This window comes from Onychostoma macrolepis, chromosome 23, assembly GCF_012432095.1.
Source record: "Onychostoma macrolepis isolate SWU-2019 chromosome 23, ASM1243209v1, whole genome shotgun sequence".
Classification (NCBI taxonomy): Eukaryota; Metazoa; Chordata; class Actinopteri; order Cypriniformes; family Cyprinidae; genus Onychostoma; species Onychostoma macrolepis.
The window spans coordinates 2,794,541-2,818,958 of NC_081177.1; the positions used below are offsets into that span (position 1 = coordinate 2,794,541).

The window sequence follows — 24,418 nt, forward strand, 5'->3', positions numbered from 1 at the left end:
CATGCTAACATGAAAGCGAGATGGTGCATGCCATTCAACAAGACAATGGGCAGAGATATTGCAATTTAATGCCATAAAATCAAGAGTTTTCTCCAATAAAAATACACAAAACAAAGACACAAAAATGAACTAATAAACTACCAAACTTACACATTTCTAATTTTCATTTAGTTTAAGTTGAAGTACTAAAATGACTAAAACTAAAACCAAAAGGAAAAAAAAGAAAGAAAAAAAAAACATATAGACATATTTAAAAAAGATAATAAAACAACAAATGTATTTAATGTCTAATATTCATTTAGTTTAAAATTAAGTGCAAAAAATTAATTAATTTATTTAATTTTAATTTATTTTAATTTAAAGCACTAAAATTACTACAAATAAAACTGAAAATCTTTACAGACATTCAAAAAACAAAACAAACAAAAAAAAACTACTAAAACTTCAAATAAATGAAAATAATAATAGAAAATATAAAAATAAGAACTACAAAATATTAACAAAAACTATAATAGTATATTAATGATACTAAAATAACACTGGTAAACACCACAAGTCACGTTTGCAAATTATTTGCTGTTTCCCTGTAATTATTTGTGAAATTTACTATCAATTTCTTCTACACCATTTTTTTGTACATATAAAGTCAAACAAGGTTTATCGTAACTCCCTACATGAAGTCACGAAATCACGCAGTCCGTGACTAACAGATCGTTAATGGCTAGTCTATGGTAATATAGTACATCGGGCAGGACATCCAAACACTCGCCTATTATTCATCGACCGCAAATATGGCTTATCATCTGAAACATGTAAGTAGCAGCAACTATACATGGCCGCTCAATCTAATGTTAACCTAGAGATGTATTGAAGTGTCTGTGCGAAGTGTGGAAGCTGAATAGTAGCACTCACTGCAGGACAGATGGAGGCGCCGGTGCGCTCACTTGCTCCTAAAATACTCCCTCATTTTTTCTCATACAGATAAGAGTAATACATCTTTAGAATCTGTAAAGACTCTATGTTTATTTGTGTGCACTCACAATAACAACAAAACATTGCGCTTTTGTAAAATAATGAAAGCAACATGATGCGCTATCTGCCGTCTCAGTCTCTGTGAACTTGAGCGCGAAGCTCAGTATATATCTTTGTCTTACAGACATTAAAAATATATCTATAGAGAGCGAAATATCTACTTTCAAATGAACCAATTCAAATGGAAAACAAATATTCTAAAATTATGTAATCCGTATGAAACAGGCATACAGGCGCATCCACTACTGCGGAGATGAGTAAGTGTTGCCGAATTTATCTCTTAAACTGAAAACAAAGAAAGCACTAGTGTATCAATACATTATTAAAATGTTAATGCAGCCTTCTTACGGTTTTTCCCTGACACATTCATAATCATTACTTCTGCCGGTGAGCTGTGGCAAGCTTTATGTGTGTGCTTAAGCGCTTATTAGTCTATGTAGGCAATTAAAGCCTCATTATAATGATTTAAATGGTTTATTAATAAATATGCGATTAGTTGACTAATGCTTAAAATGAACGACTACTAGTCGACCAGAAAAATCTTTAGTTGAGGGCAGCCCTAGTATCGGTTACTTCACACTCACTGTTCGGCCTTTGGATCCAGGCAGACCTGGTAAACCGGGAAGACCAGGAAGCCCGTCAGATCCCGGATACCCATCTGTCCCTCTGGGCCCCGGCAAACCAACCGGACCCTAAAACACACGACAGATACATAAATCTTAAATGTAGGTATTTAAAAAGTATTTTTTGAGTGTTTTTATTTAATTTTAATTTAAAACAAAATTATACAATGATTGTATGATTGATTTATGCAGTGATTTGTGCAAACATAAAAATGTGGTGTTAAAATACTCACTTCAGGGCCTGGAGCTCCAGCAGGACCTCGGGATCCTTTCTTCCCAGTGAGTCCCTAAAACACACACACACTCTCTTATTCAAAACCCTTATATAAATCTGTTACCTAAGAATGATTGGAGTGAATTAAAAGAAAGATTTTTCCATGGCGTGATAAAGAAAGTGCTATAATCATCTCTTATTCAAGCATCTCTGAGCACACAATTCCTTTAATGCTCTGGATAACAGAGGAAATAAAAATAAAGTCACGCTGGGTGGCCAAACGCTATGATTGTGTTTCGCTCAGGTTTTTAATGCCGTTCATTGGCTGATATCTGAATGGGATATTTGTGACGGTGAATGTGCCTCTGTAAATATTTCCAGGAGCTTTCCAGGATGGATTTGCAAAAAGAAACAAGCAGACAAAAGAATATAGAATTCATTCTGTTACACAACATGTTTTTCTACTTCAGAGACGACCTGCCATTGACTTCTGTTGATTTTAAATGAATATATTTATGTTTGCTACAGTCTGACCCTAAACTTTTGCCATTTTAGATTCATGAAATACTAGCATATTGCTTACTGAATATGCTGTATACTATTTTTTTAAACTATGGGAAACAGTATGCAGTATGAAGATTTTTCAAATTTCAAAAATGCTACATTGTTGTTATACTGTATGACCTCGCTATGTTACATGCTTAATTCTTCTTGAAAATACATATCAAGATATGTTTACTTTTGGCAGTTTGATGAGAGAAGCCAAGAAAAATGTAAAATTGTTGTTGATATTACAAACACTGAAAACTGAAGTTAAAGCACATTGTGATGTACAGCAGCATACCAGAATTACTATAGTTAACTAAAACATTAAAATATAAAAACATAAAAAATAAATAAATAAAAAATTATTAAAAATAAAATAAAATGTTACAAATAAACTTAAATATAAAAAAATTAACTTATTTTATTTTAGCTAGTTGCCAAGGAAAAAGAAATGATAAAAATCAATTTAAAATATTAATAAAACTAGTAATATCTCAAATGTACTAAAATAACAGTGTGATCTAACAGTGTGATTCAAGTGCGTTGCTGTTGGAAAGAATAGGAATCATGGAGGACGCCAGGTTTCCTGGGAAAATCTTATTAAAGCCAAAATCGTAGATATTTAAGATATTTAATTTTGAATAAAATGTAGCATCCCATTTGTTGACAACTATCTCATCATTCACAGTGCTATCTTTACAGTTAGCTTGTTGATGATTCTGGATTTTCAGTCAAATACATGCTGTTTTGCTGTGTATAAACCACAAAATGCTTGAAATGGTTATTGCACTACTGTGTGCATGACTTTAACATTAAAACAAGGTGATCTTGCTTTTGTGGGAGAAAAAAAAGCATACCTGTCCCAGCAGGTAAAAAAGAGCACTAGCAAGGGGAACATAGCATTAGCACTAGTCAGTCTTGTTAGATTTTTTTTTGGGGGGGGGGTTGGTTTTATCAGATTTTGGTTTTATCAACTAGTCAAATGTCTTCATTAAACTTTAATCATTACTGCTTGCTATGGCGATATGACAATATATATGTTGGCGATGATATAAAGTGTAACTCGATTGAACTTTTTCTATATCATTTATATATCATCGTGGTATGCAAATATATCTGTGGAGCTTTTAGTGGGCAGGAGCTATTGACACGTCAGAGCGATAAAGAAACATGGATGAATGAGTAATAAGCAGCTTTCTGTGTGTGTACCCCAAGACAAAGATAACTATAATGCTAATAATAAAGATATAATTTAAAAAATAATTGTTCTAAGGGTATACTCACACTAGGCACAGTTGCCTTGTACTAAAGCCCAAGTGCGATTGTCCTTTCGCTAACAGACAGATATCACAGGATTATTACAGAGGCAGCTGAGGTTATGGTGGAATTTGCAGCTTTACTCGCAAACTACCTGTTCATCAGTAAGATGAGAACCAGACCCATTATAAATCTAAATGTACTCGAAATTAAATTAATTGAAAAGTGTGATATCCAAGTAGTAATAAAGATTTTTGCTGTCATAATGATAACAATAGTGCACACAAAAATAGTAAATGAACTGTTCTATGCTCCGGCGCGGTTAGCGATCACACTACATGTGTACCGCTCCTGAGCCTGGACAGCCAACCGGAATCATTTCTGCTTTGAAGAGCTTGAGCATTTAAAGTCACAGATGACACAACTGCATTGTATACTTAGAATACACTAATATAGTTATCTTTATAATTATCATTCTTGGTGTAAACAGCCTTAATAGTGTTACTTCACTGGATGGCCAATTTCAAATGTATTTTGAGTATTTTCAAAATACAAAATACTGTATTTGTATTTAAATACATTTTCCCACACAGTATTTTGTATTTTTTATTTTAAATACATTTTGATGTATTTGTGCCCACCTCTTTATTAAGATACTATTATAGTTTTTTTTTTTTTTTTACATTTTGAAGATTTTATTTTTGTATTTTCCATTTTCAGTTTAATTTCAGTTAAAGTTTTAGTAATTTTGTTAGTTTTTTTTTTTTTAGCTTTTGTGCATTTTTATTTATACATTTTATTCATAAATATGTATTTCATACATATTTTATTCATTTTTCATTCAGTTTTAGTTATTTTAGTACATCAGTTTAGACATCAAGTTAATAAAAATGAGAAATTAAATAAAATATATGTTTTTCAACATTTCTTTTACTTCAAGTAACAAAAAACTTTTTATATGGTTTATTTTAGTTTTATGTAACTATAATAACCTTCAGCTCATCCAGGGGCCATATTCATGAAACATTCTTAAGAAAAAAGTCTTCTTAACTGCCTTTTTCTTATTATTTTTTAACTTAAGAAAAAAGTTAAGAATATTTTGTATTTCCAAAAATTCTTCTTAAGAATGTTCTTATGATTTTTCTTAAGATTGTTCTTAAGACATAACTTAAGAAGAATTCTCATTCTTGAAAAGAATCTTCTTAAAAATCATTGTAAATAACTTCTTAAAGTTAGGATAGTCCCACATACAGTAGTCACACATACCGGAAGCGTTCACTCGGAAGAGAGAGCAAAAACACAGCTCATAGATGACGAAAGAGATCGCTGCCACTGGAGACAGGCTCTTTAAAAGCAACTGTTCAAAAACACGGCGTGTTAAATACGCGATGCCGAGAGTCTGTCAAGCTTGTCGTGATGAAAATAGTGTGCGCGCTTATTATGATTATTAGGGTAATAAGCAGGAAGCACAAAAAGACGATCCTTGAATTGTGAGTTTATCAGTGAGTCTTCAGCCATGTATTCAGTCAGATAAAGACTGAAGATGTTAAGATTAAGATGTTCTTAAGAACATGTTTGAGAACTTTCAAGAATTGCACTTGAGAGCATTCTTACAAACTTTGTGAAATTTATCTTAAGACATTTCTTAACTTATTTCTCAAGAAGGTTTTCATGAGTCTGGCCCCAGCTGTTTCATGCATGCAGAAAAAAAATCACAAACTGCTCACAGTATATGAACTACACACAGCATAAATAGTGTGAGTACTGTGCTAGTCACAAACCTGAACTCCCTTCTCGCCTATGGGTCCTGCTTCACCAGGAAGCCCTGGAGATCCCTGGGAAAAAATGAAAAGATTGTACTTTAATTTCATTATGCAAGCAGACATTTCAGTGTGATGTTCCGCTTGTCTGGAGACGTGTGGCCAGCATCCAAAATTAACCAGAGAAAAAAATGCAAACATTAGCTTTGGTATGTCAAATTCTCCGGCAACTTAATTAGGAATGTTATGCAACTAAAATTCCAAATCCTAGTGAGCCGCCTACCTAGACAACATTTGAAGGCATCATAGGGTACAACTTCTGATGCAAAGACATGCATGAAACACATACAACATGCAAAGGTCAAACTCTATTGTGAGCTGAATTTCCAGTGCACTATTAGCATGATGCACTGACTGCTGTCTATGTAGGTGGACAGCAGCAGTTTTGGACCAGAGGTGCAGTGTTGGTCACACATCAGACTTACAGGAGATCCCTGCTGACCGATTGCTCCACGGGCACCTGTGACTCCTGCGTGACCCTAAAACACACACACACACACACATTACTGCAGTGTTGACATAAAAAAATATGATTGTGAGTGTGGACTGTTTGCGACAGAAACAGGCCTGCAGCACTGCAGGATCCAGACCAGTTCAATCTAGATCAACTGGAAGGAAACCATCTGAAGAACAATCAGCAAAAGAACACAAGCGGAGTCTCCGGTGCTCCAAAATGTTATACTGTTGCTAAGGTGTTTCCAGTGATTTTTTGTTGCTGTGTGGTTGCTACAGTGCTGCTATGCAGTTTCGGATCATGTTGCTGTGTGGTTTCTGAGGTGTTCTGAGTGTTTTTATCATGCTGCTGTGTGTTTGCTAGGGTGTTTCTATGCAATTTCTGATCATTGCTGTGTGGTTGCTAGGGTGGTGCTATGCAGTTTTGGATTATGTTGCTGTGTGGTTGCTAGGGTGTTGCTATGCAGTTCCTGAGGTGTTCTAAGTGGTAGTTAAGCTAATTAGTGAAGATGAATGATTTTTACAAAGCATGAAATTCCTCCTTACAGAGACACTAACCTGATATCCGTCATCTCCTGGTTCCCCACGTTCACCCTTCTCTCCTGAAGCGCCCTATACGCACACAAACATTGATATGTTGTCTTATTTCTTTAATAAAGTAATGTAAATATCACTGCCTCTTTATTTACTGATTTCAGTCCAGGTGTTGGACAAAAACAGGAAGTTAAAGGAAATTAAGACCTACTGGTTCACCTAAGGGCCCGGGTGGTCCTGCTGTTTTACTGTCTTCTCCTGGGTAACCCTGAAAAACACACATAATCAGTCAAACTCGGATTCTAACACTATTTTTATTTTTTTTTAACTCTGGCTTTATACCAATTATAGAAACATTCACAATATGATTTACTGCTTTGAAAAAAAAAGCATATTTGCATATATTGCATAGAATTATAAGCATTATATGTAACTCAAGTATGGCATTTAGACCGAGATTATCATTCAAAATATAAAAATATGTTGAATAACCTTTTCTCCCTTTGGCCCTGGGAGGCCTGCTGGACCTTGCTTACCAGTGTGACCCTATAGTTAAAGAAAAACAGAGAATAAAGATAAAAATAGACAATTTCCTTGTCTAATCCAAAGTAATATTTTTTAGGAATGACGATAGACTGTCTGGGCCGAATAACCGGCAGATATTTGAACATTTTGAGATAATTCATCGGTAATCATGTCTGGTTGGTCTACGTTCATAAAAAATAGTGAAAGACTCCTTTATTCAAACATACACAAAAACAATAATTAAGGGGTTCACTTACAAAACTTTCAGAAAATGTGAGTGTGATTTTGTAATCATTCATAAGTGCATATATTTGTATGCATGAAACTCACTGTGTAACCTTGAAGTCCTGGCTCTCCCTGAGGTCCCATAACTCCTGGTCGACCCTGAAAGGTAATGAACAAAACACACTCATGTACGTTAGCTTGTGTTTTGTGGCATACTCGTAGTACCTCAACAAATAACCTGCTAAAAATAACCTGAGTTTCCTGTGCTGAAAAACACATTATTGGATGAAGTCTTAAAAAAATGACTCCTGCTGCTCATCCCATTATGACTTCTTGGAAAACAATTTGCTTATGAAAACAGGACGCTAAGTTTCCCTAACTACACTTGTTTTTACATTTAAATTATGTTAAACCCTGAGGGAAAAGCAGGGGCAAAATAAAACAATCCCAGACATTTTCTCTGCTTATAAAATCCGGCCTAAAACCACCAAATCAGCAGGCGCTTAACTGCATTGTACAAGAAAAGCGGATTAGTCCCTAGTATCTCTAATGGCATTAGTGTAAATCCCATCAAAAAGATTTGGTTCAATTCCAAATCCTGCGAATGTTTACACATGCCTTAATTGAGCCTGTAAAAGCAGCGAGTTTGAACATAAAACTCATTCTTAGCATGTTAGCAAATTATTACGCTCTTGTAACCCTGTTATAATAGTGCATATTTTTAATACCTAATTACTTTAACAAAATAACCCACTAACATGTCTGAACCAATCACATTTGTACTGTAATTGTGTGGCAAAAAAGCAGCAGTTATTCATATAATACACTATTGTCTAGAGCTCCCCTAGTGGTGAAATCATATACAACAGCATAATTCTGAGGTTGTGGGTTCAAGCTTCAGAACACTGTGAAATTTCCCTTTGTTAGTAAATTTAGTGCATCCATTTCTCTCATTCGTACTGTATTATTTTGCACTGCTATTGCAGTCCCTTCGTGATGGTGATTAAGTTGCTTAATCGTCTTTGGGATTTGCACAGCCATTTCTCAACATCAGAAAGAGTGAAGGGATGCAAGACAGGAGAAAGCACACTAACTGCGGGTCCTCTGGTTCCTCGAGCACCTTTGAGTCCTCTCTCCCCCGTTTGTCCGATTTCGCCAGATGAGCCCATTTCTCCCAAGTGACCTGGCGGCCCTTTTTCACCCTACCAAAGAGTAAGATGGAAATATCAATGAGCAGGACTAGTTTGAGTTGTTTACAAGTGAGAATGACAAGAAAAAAAATGACCGTATTGTGAAAATAGAGAGCAGAATGCGTCCCAAATAAACCAAAGTGAAAAAGAGTTCCACAGGGCTCTATTCTAGGTCCATTTTATTTCTGACACAATACTGCTGATTGTAAAAGACTTCTGTTTCCACCTTTGTGCAATTAAAATGAAATGGTCTCATATATTGTTTGAATGCTATTTAATTCAGATTAGTTGCCATAATTTATTTTGATCCACAAGTTTTGGTTACCTTCTTTCCTGGACGTCCACGGTTACCCGGCAGACCCTGTTTGCCCTCAGGTCCCTGATGAAGAAACATCTGCTTTAACTTCACATTACCAGAACAAATTTCAGACTCAAAATCATCATCATCATCATCATCATCATCAAATTTCATCTCAAAATACACTTGCATTATCTAAAGAGCTGTTTGGAGAGATTTTGTCCACTATACACAATGAAATGACAAATGCAGATTAGATTCACTCCATCACTCTTTCATCACTCACTGGGAAGCCCTTTTTCCCAGGATCTCCAGGAGGTCCTATTGGGCCAGGGTCACCAATCTCACCCCTTTCTCCTGCTTCTCCCATTGGTCCATGGTCGCCTGGCTCACCCTGAGAATTATAACAGAATAAAAACAAACCTTAAATGTGAATTTTTTTCCAAAAAATGTGTGGGTTTCGGTACAATGATTTTGGGAATCAACAAAATATGGTGAATACAACACAATGTACCCAAGAGCATACTAGGACAACCAAAGAAAAAATTCTCAGCAAACAGTTTTTACACAACTTATGTACTGTTGGTAGGGCTGGACAATAATTCAATATCAATATGTATCGCGATATAATTTTTTTCAATAACGGTGATATGATTTTTAAACACATTTCCAATATTTCGATATACATTACCAGTGTTTCCCATACATTGATTTATTTGTGGCGTTTGACTTCGTTGAATAAACATGAGCACTGCACATTTCAAAAAGAGGGTGATTTATATGAATGTACCTCTGAAGGTAACATACTGTCTTCAGAATAGTTTTGATGGCATTTTCATTTTATCTGATAAAGTAGCGTTCATGAGCGGAGCTGCTTAGATTACAGCCATAACTGGGGAAACCGCTAGTTCTACCGCTCTCAAAGTGCCTCCTACTGGCAGAGAATCAGATTCTACTCCGCTGTTTTCAACATAATAATAAATGTTTTTGAGCAGCAAATCAGAATATTAGAATATTACTCCATCATGTGACTGGAGTAATGATGCTAAAAATTCAGCTTTGAAATCACAGGAATAACTTGCATTTTAAAATATTTTCAAATAGAAAACAGTTATTTTAAATGGTAAATATTTCAAAATGTTACTGTTTTTGCTGTATTTTGGATCAAATAAATGCAGGCTTGGTGAGCAGAAGAGAATTCTTTAAAAAACTAAAATCTTACTGTTCACAAACCTTTGACTGGTAGTGAATGTTAGCCTATAGTTTGAAGTTAAAGATATTAATATTAATAAGGTGAGTCTGAGATGTTTATTTGACAGTGAATTCACATTTCTTGTTTGTATGAATGCTAAATACAAATAAAAGGTGAACATTAATTTTGTGCTAAGACTAAGTTTATAGGTACAGACATCTGTTGTGGGCATTCTTGGCCGTATTTATGAGGCTTTTTTTAAATAGTGTTCATATTGAATTATATCGTATCGACTGAAATTAAGAAATGATATAAATTTTGGCCATATCGTCCAGCCCTAACTGATGGTGCTGAATAACTGAAAAACAACTGAAGTATTTACTTTGTAATTATTTATTAAATTTACTAGAAACGACAAGTAACATTGAATTAAACATGAAATTTTGAAATAGAAAGAAGCATTTTCTTGTAAAACGTACTCCAAAAAAAACTTTGTTTTATTCAGTTATTTATATAACTTTGATAAATCAATTTTGACAGAATATTGATAAAAACGGCCAGAAAATGGTTTATGATGCGACAGGTTTGTGCAACAACACATTGTGCATTTGTCATCATTCTCTAAAATAGATCAAATAGAAAATAAAATACAAAAATAAAATAAAAAATAAACTGCTAAAGTAGTAAAGTTTTAACCAAATTTTTGTTGTATTAATGCTTGCAAGAATTTTAAAAACAAATATTAAAATGCCTAATTTTATTCAAAAAGCAAAACCACTTGAACTTGTAAAAGCGTTCCTGTAGCTCAAATGATAAAAGCATGGTGCTAGCAACGCTGGGTCATGGGTTTGACTCCCAGGAAAAGCATGATAATATGTATAAGTGCAGTGCAAGTCATTTTACATAAATGCATTAATGTAAATGCAAATGTAAGTAGGAAACTTAATCTGGAGCCTCACCTTTGGTCCGTCCTTCCCTTGATGCCCGTCCTCTCCAGGTGGCCCTGGAGGACCCTAAAACAAACAGTAACATGTAAGACCACGAAAGCATCATGGGATTCATCCCAAAAACCAGCTGAAACTGCAGCAGAAATGTGCTTATTAGTTTTTCCTATTAACTATTACAGACATTTTTATTTGTATTACTAAATCAACATATCTGATTGCAATATTAGCAAGATTGTGAATAAATATTTTACAGTTTGAATAACATATAAACATTTTTCCACAATGTACTGAGAATGAAATTTATGATTTATTTTCGGGTGAAATACGAGCCGGAAAAATGCATGACAGGTTTCATGAGATTCACTCGGGTAGGACGCTGCTCCCGATGCCATAATATCCAATAACAAACACAGATAATTGCTTGAATAATTGAGGAACCAGAGACAAAGACATCCAGTGTGTGTGAGCCCGAGGGTCCTTCTGTCAGATTATTGACACGGTTGGCTCACGTCAGTTAAAGCAATGAAAATACACTGATGGATCACGTTCACTCGAAGGTTTTGGAGTGGGAATGAGGTCGCTTCACTCACTCTGATGCCCGGTTGGCCCAATTCACCCTCCTCTCCGACAGGCCCCATTTCACCCTGGAAAAAGACAGAAATACACAGTTGCAAATGCCAACAGTTCTCGCTTTAATACTGTTTTTATTGGAGCTTGTCAGTAGACATCATCCATTTCCATTGCATTTCATTGCAAACAGCAGCTTGGACATTCTGCTTAATGTCTCCTTTTGTGTTCCACAGCATTAGAAATATGATCTTTAAACCAATAAAGCCTACTGTATCATATATTTTCAGTATAATTGTACAAACGTCCAGCTTCAGCTGCTGCTTCAGTGTCTTTCTGCTGTCAAATCTTGACTGATTTTGATCAAGTAAACATCAGAATATCTGTAGTAGTCATATTTCCAGATGAACACTTACTGGACTGAAGCAGCTCAGCTTTACTTGATTCTCAATCAATAATTTTTTAGAAAAATCAATGCATCTCAAATCTGATCATCAGGATCTTTTGAGAAGCGTTTGTTTCCAGAAGCTTTACTTTCACTGTTCCTCAGCGGAGGAATGATCTTCATCTCACATCTTCTGAGGAGCGTTTATTTCTTCATCTCTCAATCAGCATTGGATTGCATTGCATTATGTGTTTGGATCATTTCAATCTCATCTTACTAAGACATATTATTGGAGATATAGAGTGACCTGACATTTTATGTCAGTATCTGCTGTACTGTTATAAAGATCTCATTGATTTACAAGCAGCAGAATTTCATCTTAATTTTAGTCCATATAAATATCAGCATCTGCATCAAATTGCATATTTCTGTCACTTCTACAGGGTTTTGCCTCACCTTGATTCCAGGTTCACCCACAGGCCCCTGCTCTCCTTCAGGTCCTGGAGGTCCCTGTGCATGCACAAAAGAGGGAAAAACACAAGCGGACGACAACAAGAAGTCAAAATAACACATGTGCTCATATATCGAGCTCGAAACACAGAAATAATGCTAAACTAAATAACTTGCAACATAATTAATTTACTAAACGATTAAAATGTGCTATTATTAACGGTTCTGCAGAGCACTGTGTTGTTTTACACTCCTTCGGGTGCCTATATTATGTCATCTATATTAAATTTAGTATTATATAACTCTGCACTGTACTGAATTATCCCTTTTTTAAGTTGCATGTTATTGCATAATTGAACACAGAAGAAATCCATTGCACACAAAAATTCTGTTTCTTTCAGGAAGTACCTCGTGACCTTGCTCTCCATCTGGTCCTGGGTCCCCCGGAGGGCCTCTGGAGCCCTAAACAATCAAATAAACATGAAATAATGAAGTCATGCACAATTCAAACACTTTTCCCATAAACAGTCTTGTTTTGATATTATAAATGAGATTTACATGAATCGCCCTTGGCGCAGGATGTGAAGAGATCTTTTGATTACGCCTGGCTAGAGCTGAATTTTGCTGTGCATGTTTTAACGCACACGTGAACAGCACAAAAGTGTGGATGCATGTTTAAATGTGCGCATAAGCGTGTGTCAACATGAGGACATTGAGATGCACACGGCATCAAAGACTGGAAACACAAACCCTTTCCAAAAACGCTGTTAAAAGTCTTTCATCTGCTGACAGAGCGGCTGATTACGTTTAGACGTAATGACACGAAACACTTGCGCTCAACGCCAGAAATGCCACAACAAGCAGCAAAACGCCTCACAAACCCTCGGAGGTCTTCACATCACGATCAAAAGATGCATCAACGAGTCACGTCATGCATGCTTGCTGAGACTACACACAGCACATTTCTGAAGCTTTAGCACATTGCTAGCCATATGAACACAATGTGCAATGCAAACAAGTATCCTTCAGTTGATGCAGTTTTAGATCTTATACAATCTACTACTATAATCTATTTTATTTAAATATGACGTGCAGGTAACTTAATTAGGTCGCTTAATCAGGTTTGTTTTAGTTTAAACTAAAGGCTAAAACTATTAAAAATCTTTTTTTTTTATTAAGTGAAATAAAGCTGAAATAAAATAAAATGTAAACATTAGATGAAAAAAAATTACATTTTCAAAGTGTTATGGGAGTGTAAGTACTAAAATGACTACAACTAAAACTGAAATAAAATTAAAGCTATATAGAAATTTTTTAAACTAATAAAAATGACAATATACTCAACAAAATAAAAAACATTAACATCAGTACAATAAAAATGTCAATATATATACATATATATGAATTAAGTTTAACTGAGAAAAAACAGAGATTTAAAAGTAAGAAAAGTGACAAAAGCACTCAACAATATATAAATTATTATAAATTACACACACACACACACACACACAAATACTATAATAGTATAAAAATAATAAATAATATTAAAATAACACGAAACCTGGCACTATATGTGCTGCTATAAAGCTGCATCATGCATAATAAGTCGTTTTAATTAATTTTCTACATAAGAACAGCCCTTTTTATGTAAAGGAGGCTCATTTAAGAATGCAAACTGTTGTATTTTGTGTTGTAATACTCACAGGTTCACCTGGAGGACCTTTTTCACCTGTGTTTCCGGGAGGACCTGCTTTACCCTGCAAAACACACACACACACATTTGTTTTTGTGAATTGTAGGGACATTCCATAAGCGTAATGGTTTTTATACTGTATAAACTGTATGTGCTATCGTCCTACACCAACCCTACACCTAAACCTACCCCTTACAGGAAACTACTGCCATTTTTACTTTTTCAAAAAAACTCACTCTGTATGATTTATAAGCCTTTTGAAAAATGGGGACATGGGGTAATGTCCTCATAAATCACCTTCTCCTTGTAATACCTGTCATACCCATGTCATTATACAAATTTCTGTCCTCATATGTCACAAAAACGCGCAACACACACACACACACTCTCTCTCTCTCTCTATAAATATATATGTAATTCATACACATGTTCAGACATCATAAAATTAGATTACACATTATTCAGTTTAAAAAATGACTCACAGATCAGAAATACCACAAATGAAATATCTATAGTATCATGTTCAGAACTGCTTTCCACATTCATTTTACAGCTCTAAACTTATATTGGATGACAATGACTGTCTCATTTGTGTTTTGATTTCTCCAAAGGAATTTTAGGAGACAAAACTGATACTTAAATGACACCTACTGTATATTAGCTATGAAAGAGCAAAATCTGAGCAATGCAAGAAGATAAATATTAACACAGGTGCTCAAAAGTCACAAGCTATTGTCCAAATAAGCATATAAATTATTAGTGATTTGTTAAACACATTTTATGATTTAGTAGTAAAAGATTGCTCCTTTACAGAATGGAAACGTCTGAGTTTGTGTTTGTTTCTATGATGGAAATGTAACCATGAGCCGTAATCCAGCAGGGACTCACAGCCTTTCTGCTCTAATTTTCATCTGTTTTTCTTTCCGTCTTTATCAGACACCGATACGCGGAGAAACAGGAACCACTGGCTTTAACGTCCACCTGTCTTATCAGAATATTTCTCAGTGAAATCTCACTGTTCCCACAACAGCGATGCTCGACGCTCAGTTTCCATGACTGCTCAAACCAACACACCGCTGATACTGTGAGTGCCGGAGTGCTTTAATAATATCAACGGCAGATTTTTATCACCCCATTCATCAAAAGTCATAAGTGCACTTCATTTTCCAGCAGTAAATATGACTTACACAAAGATGCATTAATAACAGTCATAAACGCTTCCATATGTGCCCCTCTCAACTATACATTCACTTCACAGGCTTCATATTCAAGCAAATCAAGTCACGATAAATCCACTCAGGGAACATTTTAAGGCATGAACCTGGTTTATAATTGGCTAGTTTCAAAGTCTTGAATATTAAAATATAATAGGATTTATTTAAACAAAAACAATATTTTTGGCAACACATTTGACAATTGTAATATCATTATTTTAATATTTCTGATTATCGAAATAAAATAATAGTATTTATTTTAACAAAACAATCATATTTTGGCAACATTTTGACCATTTTAATATGAATAATAGTATTGATTTCAACAACAATAATAATATTTTACATATATTAACATATCAACATATTTTACCATTTTTATTTTTAAATAAAGCATACAGATTTCTGAAGGATAATGTGACATTGCAGGCTGGAGTAATGATGCTGATAATTCATGTTACATAATAGCATTTCACAATATTACAATGTTTTTAAATCAAATAAATGTAGCCTTGGTGAGCAGAGGAGATTTTTTTTTTCAAAAACATTAAAAATCTTACAGACCCTAAACTTTTGAACGCTAGTGTATATTTTGCTGTTGAATGAGCCGCTAACAGTCTGTCAACATTCACCAGTCATCACTGACAATATTTGCCTATCCTAGTGCTCTGATTCAGTATTATTAAACAGGTGTGTCACTGGATCACATCACCACACATCTGCAACATTAAAGCAGGGATTATCTATTCACAGGAAGCCTGCGGTTTAAACATCATAATTCATCTGAGTCATGAATGAATCCGCAGCGCTTTAATGAGGCTCTGAAACACCGAACAGCACAGCTGCCAAAACTACACGTTCACCATCACTAGAGGACGCTGTGAGCTCGAGAGCATTGAAACCCCTCAGGCCTGTGTGAACACTAACTGCTTCGACACACACTTCACACTTCCTGACAGCAAACACACACGTGCTTTATTACAGGAAAACACAGACACTCCACACAGCGTCTCAGACCAGATACATCTCAACATCCTGCTATATGTGTGATGAATAGGGATGGGAATCATAAGGAGACTCCACTATACAATTCTGGTTGCTTAACAATTAATAATTTTGATCATTAAAACAAAATAATAGCAATTATTTAAGAAAGAAAAAAAAAGTATTTTTGACAACATATTTTATTAATTTAGTAAGATTGTTTAAATACCTAAATATAAAATAAAATAGTGGTATTTATTTAAACAAAAATAATTTTTGTTTTAAATATTGTATTTTTGGCAATATACTATATTTTAATACAATTATTTTAATATTTTTAAATATTAAAAGAAAATTTTATTAGTAGTATTTTTTAAATAGTATTTTGGCAACACATTTGACTATTTTAATATAATTATTTTAATATTTTTGTTATTTTTTATATTTTATTTAGCATTAAATTTTATTTTCTTAAAAAATAAAAAAAACCTTTCTACGTGTGCTGCGTTAGGCTAACCAAGACTTGTCATAGCATTTGCATGTTGTTGCTCTTTTGTTGGTTTTGATTGCTTCTAATGTCCTCATCTGTAAGTCGCTTTGGATAAAAGCGTCTGCTAAATGACTAAATCTAAAAGAAAACAACAATACCTATTTAAACAACAAATATATATATTTTGGCAACATTTTACAATTTTATTATGATTATTTTAAAACCTCTGAGTACTCAAATAAAATAATAGTATTTATTTAAACAAAAATAATAGCATTTTTGGCAACGTATTTTACTTAATACGATTATTTGAATACTTTTGAGTATTAAAATAAAATATTATTATTTATTTAAAACTAAGAATATTTTTGGTAACGTATTGTACTGTTTTAAACTGATTATTTAATACTTTTGAGTATTAAAATATAATAATATTATATATTTTAGCAACATACTGTACTATTTTAATACCATTAGTTTGACACTTTTGAGTATTAAAAGAAAGTAATAGTATTGATTCAAACAAAATATTAGTATTTCTGACATAATATTTTACTTTAAAAAAAATAAAAATAAATAAAGTATATTATATTATAAAGTGTTTTTAAATTAAGATGGTTGCACCACAATTGTTAGAATGAGACTTACAGGCGCTCCCGCTGCTCCTCTCTTCCCTGGAGCTCCAGCTTTACCCTACCAAACAAACACAAACACACATGAAAGAGTTCAACTGAAGCTTACTGATCTCCTCTGAACCAAAATGAGCTCAAAACTGTCTGCGATTGAAATCTACATGATGTGAAATGAAGCTGTTTTTCCATATGAAAACGTCCCAAGTGAAGATTTAGTCAGATTCTTCTAACATCTAGAGAAAATATAATCTAAATTTCACATTTTGATTTGATTTTCAAGTGTTCAGTGTTACTTACGATGAATCCCGGAGCACCATTTTTCCCTGGCGACCCCTTTTCACCCTGCAAAACAAAAGCAGTCGAGCTGTCAAGCATGTGTGATGTGTGTCTGTTCATCACAATCACTGAGTAGCTTTGTAATGCAAATCACAATGCAATTGTTTTGGGTTTTGCAGTGGTGTGAAAGGCACCATGAAAGTGCAGTTTTCTATCCTGTGTGATATATTTCCCATTGGAACAGGAAGTTGGTGTACGACACAGAGAAAGAGACATAGATGTCATCACAATGTTTTCCCAGAACAAAAGATTTTACCTTTTACATAGCTATATAATTCTCTATGTGTGTTTATGTTTTGGGTCTGTAGAGACGCTGGTACCTTTACGCCCTCAGGGCCCAGCTCTCCTGGAGGGCCGTCAGGTCCCCTCGGGCCCTAAAATACAAAAACACAATAGGTGAGCAGAGTAAAAAATGTAACTAATAGATATCACCATACTTACCAGTTGATGAATTACATTAAGAATGGCAAAAAAAAGTATATTAGAAGTTCTCTAAAATGTTTAAATGTGCAAATGATGTATTATCTAATTGAATATGCACTAAATTGCATAAAATTCCAGAAGATAAATCTGAACATTGCATAAAGCCAGATTCAAAATTCTTGTTTGATTTTGTTGACATATTAGAGTTAAACATTTTTGTAGAGGGGATATTGGATATCTCTTTTCATCACTCCATAAATCAGAAAAATACTGTCAGCAGCCAGAAAAATATATTTTCACCATGTTTTTAGTAATAAACTGTTGTATAAACTCAGGTGAATGATATATGAACAAACCCTTCAGTAAAAACCTTCAGAATATAGAGAGGAATAAAACTGTTAAGTTTGGTGTGTGTAAGTGCTGCTGAACTGGAGAAAAAACTTTTAAAGATATGTTTTTTTCATTTAAATCTACAGACACAAATAGATAATATGCAATAAAATAAAAACTCTAATGTGTATTTTGGATATTTTCTTTCCACTAGTCTAAAAGAAGATTCTGTTTTCACTAAAACCTATGAAATTCAGCAAAAAAGAATGAAAGTAACAATAAAAGATAATATAGAAAAAAATCACCATGTTTTTAGGGATAAAATATTGTATAAATCAGTGTGAATGATATATGAACAAACCCCTCAGTAAAAATCTTCAGAATATAGATAGAAATAAAACTGCTTAGTTTGGTGAATGAAAGTGCTGCTGAAGTGGAGGAACATTTTTTTAAAGATATGTATTGTAGCTGAAATTTACAAACGCAAAAATGGATAATGTGCAGTAAAATAAACCTGAAAGTGTATTTTGGATGTTTTCTTTCTTCTAGTTTGAAACAACATGTAATGAAAAGCCAAACAGCCCAAAATCTATGAGATTTATTACATCAAGTTCATCCTTATAAACAGTCCAGCTGGTTGATCAATGAGCCAACAGAGCGGAGACGCCTCACGCCAGACCAAACACACCGGGAATCAAGGACAAGCCAAACCAAACCAAAGAAGAGAGGATCTGTTACAGAATCTAGTGAACTGCTTCGCTGTCTGTTGTCTACTGTCTATACAGTAAGCATAACCAACATGCAACCTCATTAGTTACCACACTATATAGACCACTTAAGCTCACAAAGATGCAACTCACTATTGATTATAATAGTTTGGTGTTAGGATGTTACTAATATGCGATATGTATAAGTTAGCGATGTTATTGTGAACTAAAACTAAAACTTTTAAAAAGAATTTTCATTAATTGACAAAGTAAAAAAAAAAAATATATATATATATATATATATATATATATATATATATATATAATAGCAATTAAATGATAAACTTATATCATCAAAATGTACAGTAACTTAAACTGTTGCATTGGCAACTCATTTTTGAAAATTACAAAATATATTAGAGAACTTAAAGTGTATTATTAAACTTAACATCAAAACTTTCAGCAACGTAAAAAAACAACAACCTTCTGATTAAATATCGCATTGGCAACTAACTAAAATATGTTGAAGAACCAATATTACAAAAATTAAATAAAATAAAGCTAAACAGAAATATTTAAAGAAAAATAATAAAAAATTACAAAAGCACAAAGCAACATTACCAAAAAAACTTCCATTTAAAATGAAAATAAATTAAAGCTAATTATAAATATTAATAAGAAAAACTAATAAAAATGATTAAAGTACATATCAAAACTAATAAAAATTACACTAAAATGAAAATGAAAACTAATTTTCAATACAATATAATAGTACATAAATAATATACCTACAATAGTATATAAATAACAGCAAAAAATACAAATATCACATATCATTAAACAATTCAATTCAATCTATCATTTTCAGTACTGAATGAATTATAAAAGGGATTTTTATAACAAAATTGTGCTTATTTTGTCCACAATCTTGGACTGAGCTTGTTGCAGTGCATTCTCAAATAAAATGCCTTAGTATTTATTCAAAATAAGGGATCTTAAAAGGCACTATAATGTATTGAATAGCCACTGCATTTGGAACATGCTTATAATGTGTTAAAAGCTGTCTATGCAGATGCATACTAGGTTTTGGAGCAGAAGCACAGAGCCAGAGAGTCTCGTCTGTTGACTTTGGGTTCATGAACGGAGACTCTCAACGCTCTGTTCAGGACGTGTAAGCGATCTGTCTGTCATGTTTTCACAAGGGGGTTTGAAGCGGCCCGTTCTCACCATCATTAAAATCAGATCTGCTCTGTTTTATATAAACAGAACGGAGGGGAACGTTCTGCTAATTGCAGAGTTTGGCGTGAACCTCAAACCTCTTTTCATCAGCTTCTGTGGCCCCTGACAGACTTCATCCTGTGTCACGTCAAACATGCTCTTTTTCTTTGTCATTTATTATGTTAGTCAAGCTTTCCTGCAAGTAATTGAGTTTTCCTTAAACATTTACCCTCACGGTGACCTGTTATTAATTAAACCAGCTGTTTCTGCTACTGTACTTATAAGACAGTTACTTTTTGTTACATACATTAAACACTTTAAATGTTCAAAAAAAAAAGTTATTCTGCCAGCTTTATTCAGAAAAAAGTAAATCAGAATATAAATAATGTAAAAATACAAATAATATAAATAAAAATATAGAAATTAATATAAACATAAATATTAAAATGTAAAAGTAATCCAGAAATCATTCTGTAGCATCATGGTTATTATCATTAACTAAAACATCTTCATTACTGGAAATAAAATAAAACATTTAAAAATATATATTATATTTCAACTATTCTCATTTTCATTTAGTTTAAGTACGAAAATAACTAAATAAACTAAAACTAAAAAACTAAAGTTTAACAAAAACTACATACACTGAAAAATAATTGTAGTAACACCAAGAAACACATTGAATTAAATGTGAAATTTTGAGGTAGATAAAATGAAATAGTATTTCTTTTTTTTTCTTTTTTTGTAAAATGTACTCCAATGACCTTTGTTTCATTTACAACTTTGAAAATCTATTTTTAAGAACAAAAACTAATAAAAATGACAAAAACTTAATTACCAAATTTTCAACAAAAATTTAAATTAAAAAAAAGAAAAGGAAAATAAAATTGACATAAAATTAAATACAAATGTATTTATATTTTGGATTCAGATGTATTAGCCTCTCAAATAAGTGTGAAATAAAGACCATCAGTGGTGACTGTGTTTATATTGGTCAGGTGCATACAGACGACATATTCGTTTTGACCACTAGAGGTCCCTGTGGTTTATCTAGAAACACAATTCACTCGGTCAGGGAAAAAAAACCAAAAAAAAAAACAAAACACTAAAACTTCTAACCACACTGAACAGATAGAGAGCTGAATCATTAGCCTTAAGCATTTTTAGGATCATTAAGAATTTTTTTGCAATGTGACATTATTTTCAATAATGAATTGTTATAAAAAATACAGCCACAAAGCAACACAATATTAATGGTCTTTTTAAAAAATGCCTAATTTTCTTTATATTAAAATATTTAATTATATTAAATTATCATTTCGTCTGTGTCTTATAAATCTGAGTTGAAACACCTGGTTATTTCTTGGTAACAATCACACAAATGAGCTTATAGGCCAAATCCGCTGTCAATCAAAGGTTTCCACCAATCGAATCTCTCTACTCCAGTTCAGATTCCTGTTTGCTTTGTTCTAGCTGCATTGACATCATTAGCTAAACAAAAAAAGCATTCATTTCTTTCACTAGTCATCTTACCCTTCGTCCTTTCGGCCCGGAAACACCTGCTTCTCCTCTCGGCCCTTGTGGACCCTTGAAAAAAAAAAACAGTAAAGTTTCAGATTTCAAGTGGAAAGTTACTCTCAATCTCAATCTTTCAAACCAAAATCTGCATCTCAAACCGCAGAGGATCATGGGTAAACTTACAGGTGGACCTTGCGGGCCGAAATCCCCAGGACCTCCTGGAAGACCCGGATACCCCTTAAACAGACACACGGTTAACACCATAATCCCACTAACCAGTGACCCAACTAACTAGTGAACAAATTCAGATTGGACTAACTCAGTTTTATAAATGATTTCTACAGAAATCTGTTCTAAATGTGTTCACAAATGATTTACACACGTTTTGCATCACACAACAATTTACATACAAGAAACGATTCGTTCTGCTGGTATTTCACGAAAGAGTTTATCATTATTAATTATGTTCTTTCTCAATATTTTTGCCTTGTTTTTCAGTACAAATATCTAAACACTCTCATAATGTGTATACTTGTGTAAAATGATGTATTATTTGAAGAATTAAGAATGCTTTTAATAAATAAAATAAGATCAAATAAAATTAAATTTGGAGTCTGTAAGGTTTTTTTTGTTGTTGTTGTTATTCATTTAAGAATGATCTGGTCAGAAAAATGTTTCTTCTTTTAAGCATGAACACACTTTTTTCAGTTTTTTTAAATAAGACTTAAAATCTTATGTTATTTGGCTTCTGAAGTAAATGAATCTTGATTTAAGAATGTTTAGATGTTTTACTGGAAAACAAGACAAAAATAATGAGTAAGAATATAATTTTTTGCAGTGCAATGCATTTTAATATATGTTTACTAATGTGAAATAAGTTCTTACTGTTGAACCTTTCTCTCCTGGAGGACCCAAAGGACCAGGAGGACCTCGATCACCCTGAAGAATAATTAAAAACACAAACATAATTACATTTTCAGATCTATTTCAATCTAAAATCAGGTTTCACTGTACACCGTCATGTTTAATAAAGAGATTTTCTAGCAGAAATCAAGTAACACTGAGTAAATGTGGATCATGACGCTTGTGTGGTTTAAGATGCAGACTCTGTCTTGGTTTTACCTTTTCTCCAGGTTGTCCGATCACTCCGGTTATCCCAATCAGTCCCACCAGACCCTGAACAACACAGAGAACAAGAGCTGGTTAAACACACACACACTCCTGCATTCCTCATGTCAGATTTTGGAAAGCGTTCAGACAGGAACTGAAGAATTGCTTTACAAGAGTCCATGGATGTGTGTGTGAATATAATATAATATAATATAATATAATATAATATAATATAATATAATATAATATAATATAATATAATATAATATAATATAATATAATATAATATAATATAATATAATATAATATAATATAATATAATATAATATAATATAATAATATAATATAATATAATTACAACAGTTTAAAAGTTTAAGGTCAGCAAAATGTTTTTAAAGTAATTAGTACTTGTATTCATCAAGGATGCATTAAATTGATCAACATTGATAATTAATAATGTTACAAAATATTTTTTAACTTTCTATTCATCTGTGAATTCTGTTTCCACAGGATTTAAATAAATGCAGCCTTGGGGATAATATAATATAATATAATATAATATAATATAATATAATATAATATAATATAATATAATATAATATAATATAATATAATATAATATAATATAATATAATATAATATAATATGACTCATGCACTATATTCTAATCCATATGATAGCTTTAGGTATTGACCATATTTAGTCTTTAAGACCTCTCATAGCCATAAATTCACAATTTAGTGAAATTCACTAATTTAAAAATTTTTTTTACAAATGCTTTGTGAACCAATGACATTAAACAAGTCACGGCACATCTAAAGATGCTATTTTGTAATTAAATACAAGTGCAACTGAGATTTGCATCATATGACTTCAGAGGACTTGAAAAATATGAATCTGATGGATGAATGTTAGGATGCTTTTATGGTATTTTTGGAGAGTGATAGTTTAAATGAATTGAACGGTAGAAAGTAAGTAATACATGAGGGTGAGTAAATGATGACTGAATTCTCATTTTGGGGTGAACTGTCTCTTTAAGACATCTTCACACACTGATTATAATGATCTGTAATGATTCCACAGACATTTACTAACATGCTAAACTGCTCACATCCATCTTGTTGACAACAAATTGATGTATTATGACAGTGTGGATTAAATAAAGCTCTGTTTCCAGCGCCGCACTAAACACAATGAACTCAATGTGCATTTACACTCCCAGCACTCATAAATCATCACAGATGTGGAACGTCACACTCCTGTACAGGATTTTCCATCGCTTCCATGTAAGTTGGTACAGTACAAGTACATTTTTGGGACAATTCCCAGCATGCACCATCAGCCCTGGGGAACTTTCCGAAGCATTCGACGTCCCTCTGACAGTTCATTTGTCACAGAACAATCATTACATCAGATATCTTTGGCTCGTCTGACTGAAGCGCCTACAAAGTTTTCCATGTCAATGTTTCATGCAGGTCATTCCCCATTTTCAATTTCAAAAACAA

At 33.1% G+C, this 24,418-nt stretch overlaps 1 protein-coding gene across 2 annotated transcripts in view; it reads right to left on the reverse strand.

Annotated features, from left to right (window-relative positions):
* The window catches only part of LOC131532663 (collagen alpha-1(XXIV) chain-like), a 109,321-nt gene that overhangs the window by 16,746 nt on the left and 68,157 nt on the right, over positions 1 to 24,418 (reverse strand). For both annotated transcript variants that reach the window (XR_009268939.1, XM_058764506.1), the window contains exons 25-47: positions 22,926 to 22,979; positions 22,689 to 22,742; positions 21,987 to 22,040; positions 21,819 to 21,872; positions 17,928 to 17,981; positions 17,569 to 17,613; positions 17,288 to 17,332; positions 13,962 to 14,015; positions 12,667 to 12,720; positions 12,265 to 12,318; positions 11,447 to 11,500; positions 10,869 to 10,922; positions 9,004 to 9,111; positions 8,745 to 8,798; positions 8,324 to 8,431; positions 7,335 to 7,388; positions 6,972 to 7,025; positions 6,691 to 6,747; positions 6,504 to 6,557; positions 5,918 to 5,971; positions 5,454 to 5,507; positions 1,889 to 1,942; positions 1,617 to 1,724 (exon numbers count right to left, since the gene is read on the reverse strand). Coding sequence is in view for 1 of the 2 variants with exons in the window: in XM_058764506.1 (XP_058620489.1) it covers positions 1,617 to 1,724; positions 1,889 to 1,942; positions 5,454 to 5,507; positions 5,918 to 5,971; positions 6,504 to 6,557; positions 6,691 to 6,747; positions 6,972 to 7,025; positions 7,335 to 7,388; positions 8,324 to 8,431; positions 8,745 to 8,798; positions 9,004 to 9,111; positions 10,869 to 10,922; positions 11,447 to 11,500; positions 12,265 to 12,318; positions 12,667 to 12,720; positions 13,962 to 14,015; positions 17,288 to 17,332; positions 17,569 to 17,613; positions 17,928 to 17,981; positions 21,819 to 21,872; positions 21,987 to 22,040; positions 22,689 to 22,742; positions 22,926 to 22,979 (1,389 nt within the window). In the remaining variant the exon portion in view is untranslated. The remainder of the gene's footprint in view (positions 1 to 1,616; positions 1,725 to 1,888; positions 1,943 to 5,453; positions 5,508 to 5,917; positions 5,972 to 6,503; positions 6,558 to 6,690; positions 6,748 to 6,971; positions 7,026 to 7,334; positions 7,389 to 8,323; positions 8,432 to 8,744; positions 8,799 to 9,003; positions 9,112 to 10,868; positions 10,923 to 11,446; positions 11,501 to 12,264; positions 12,319 to 12,666; positions 12,721 to 13,961; positions 14,016 to 17,287; positions 17,333 to 17,568; positions 17,614 to 17,927; positions 17,982 to 21,818; positions 21,873 to 21,986; positions 22,041 to 22,688; positions 22,743 to 22,925; positions 22,980 to 24,418) is intronic.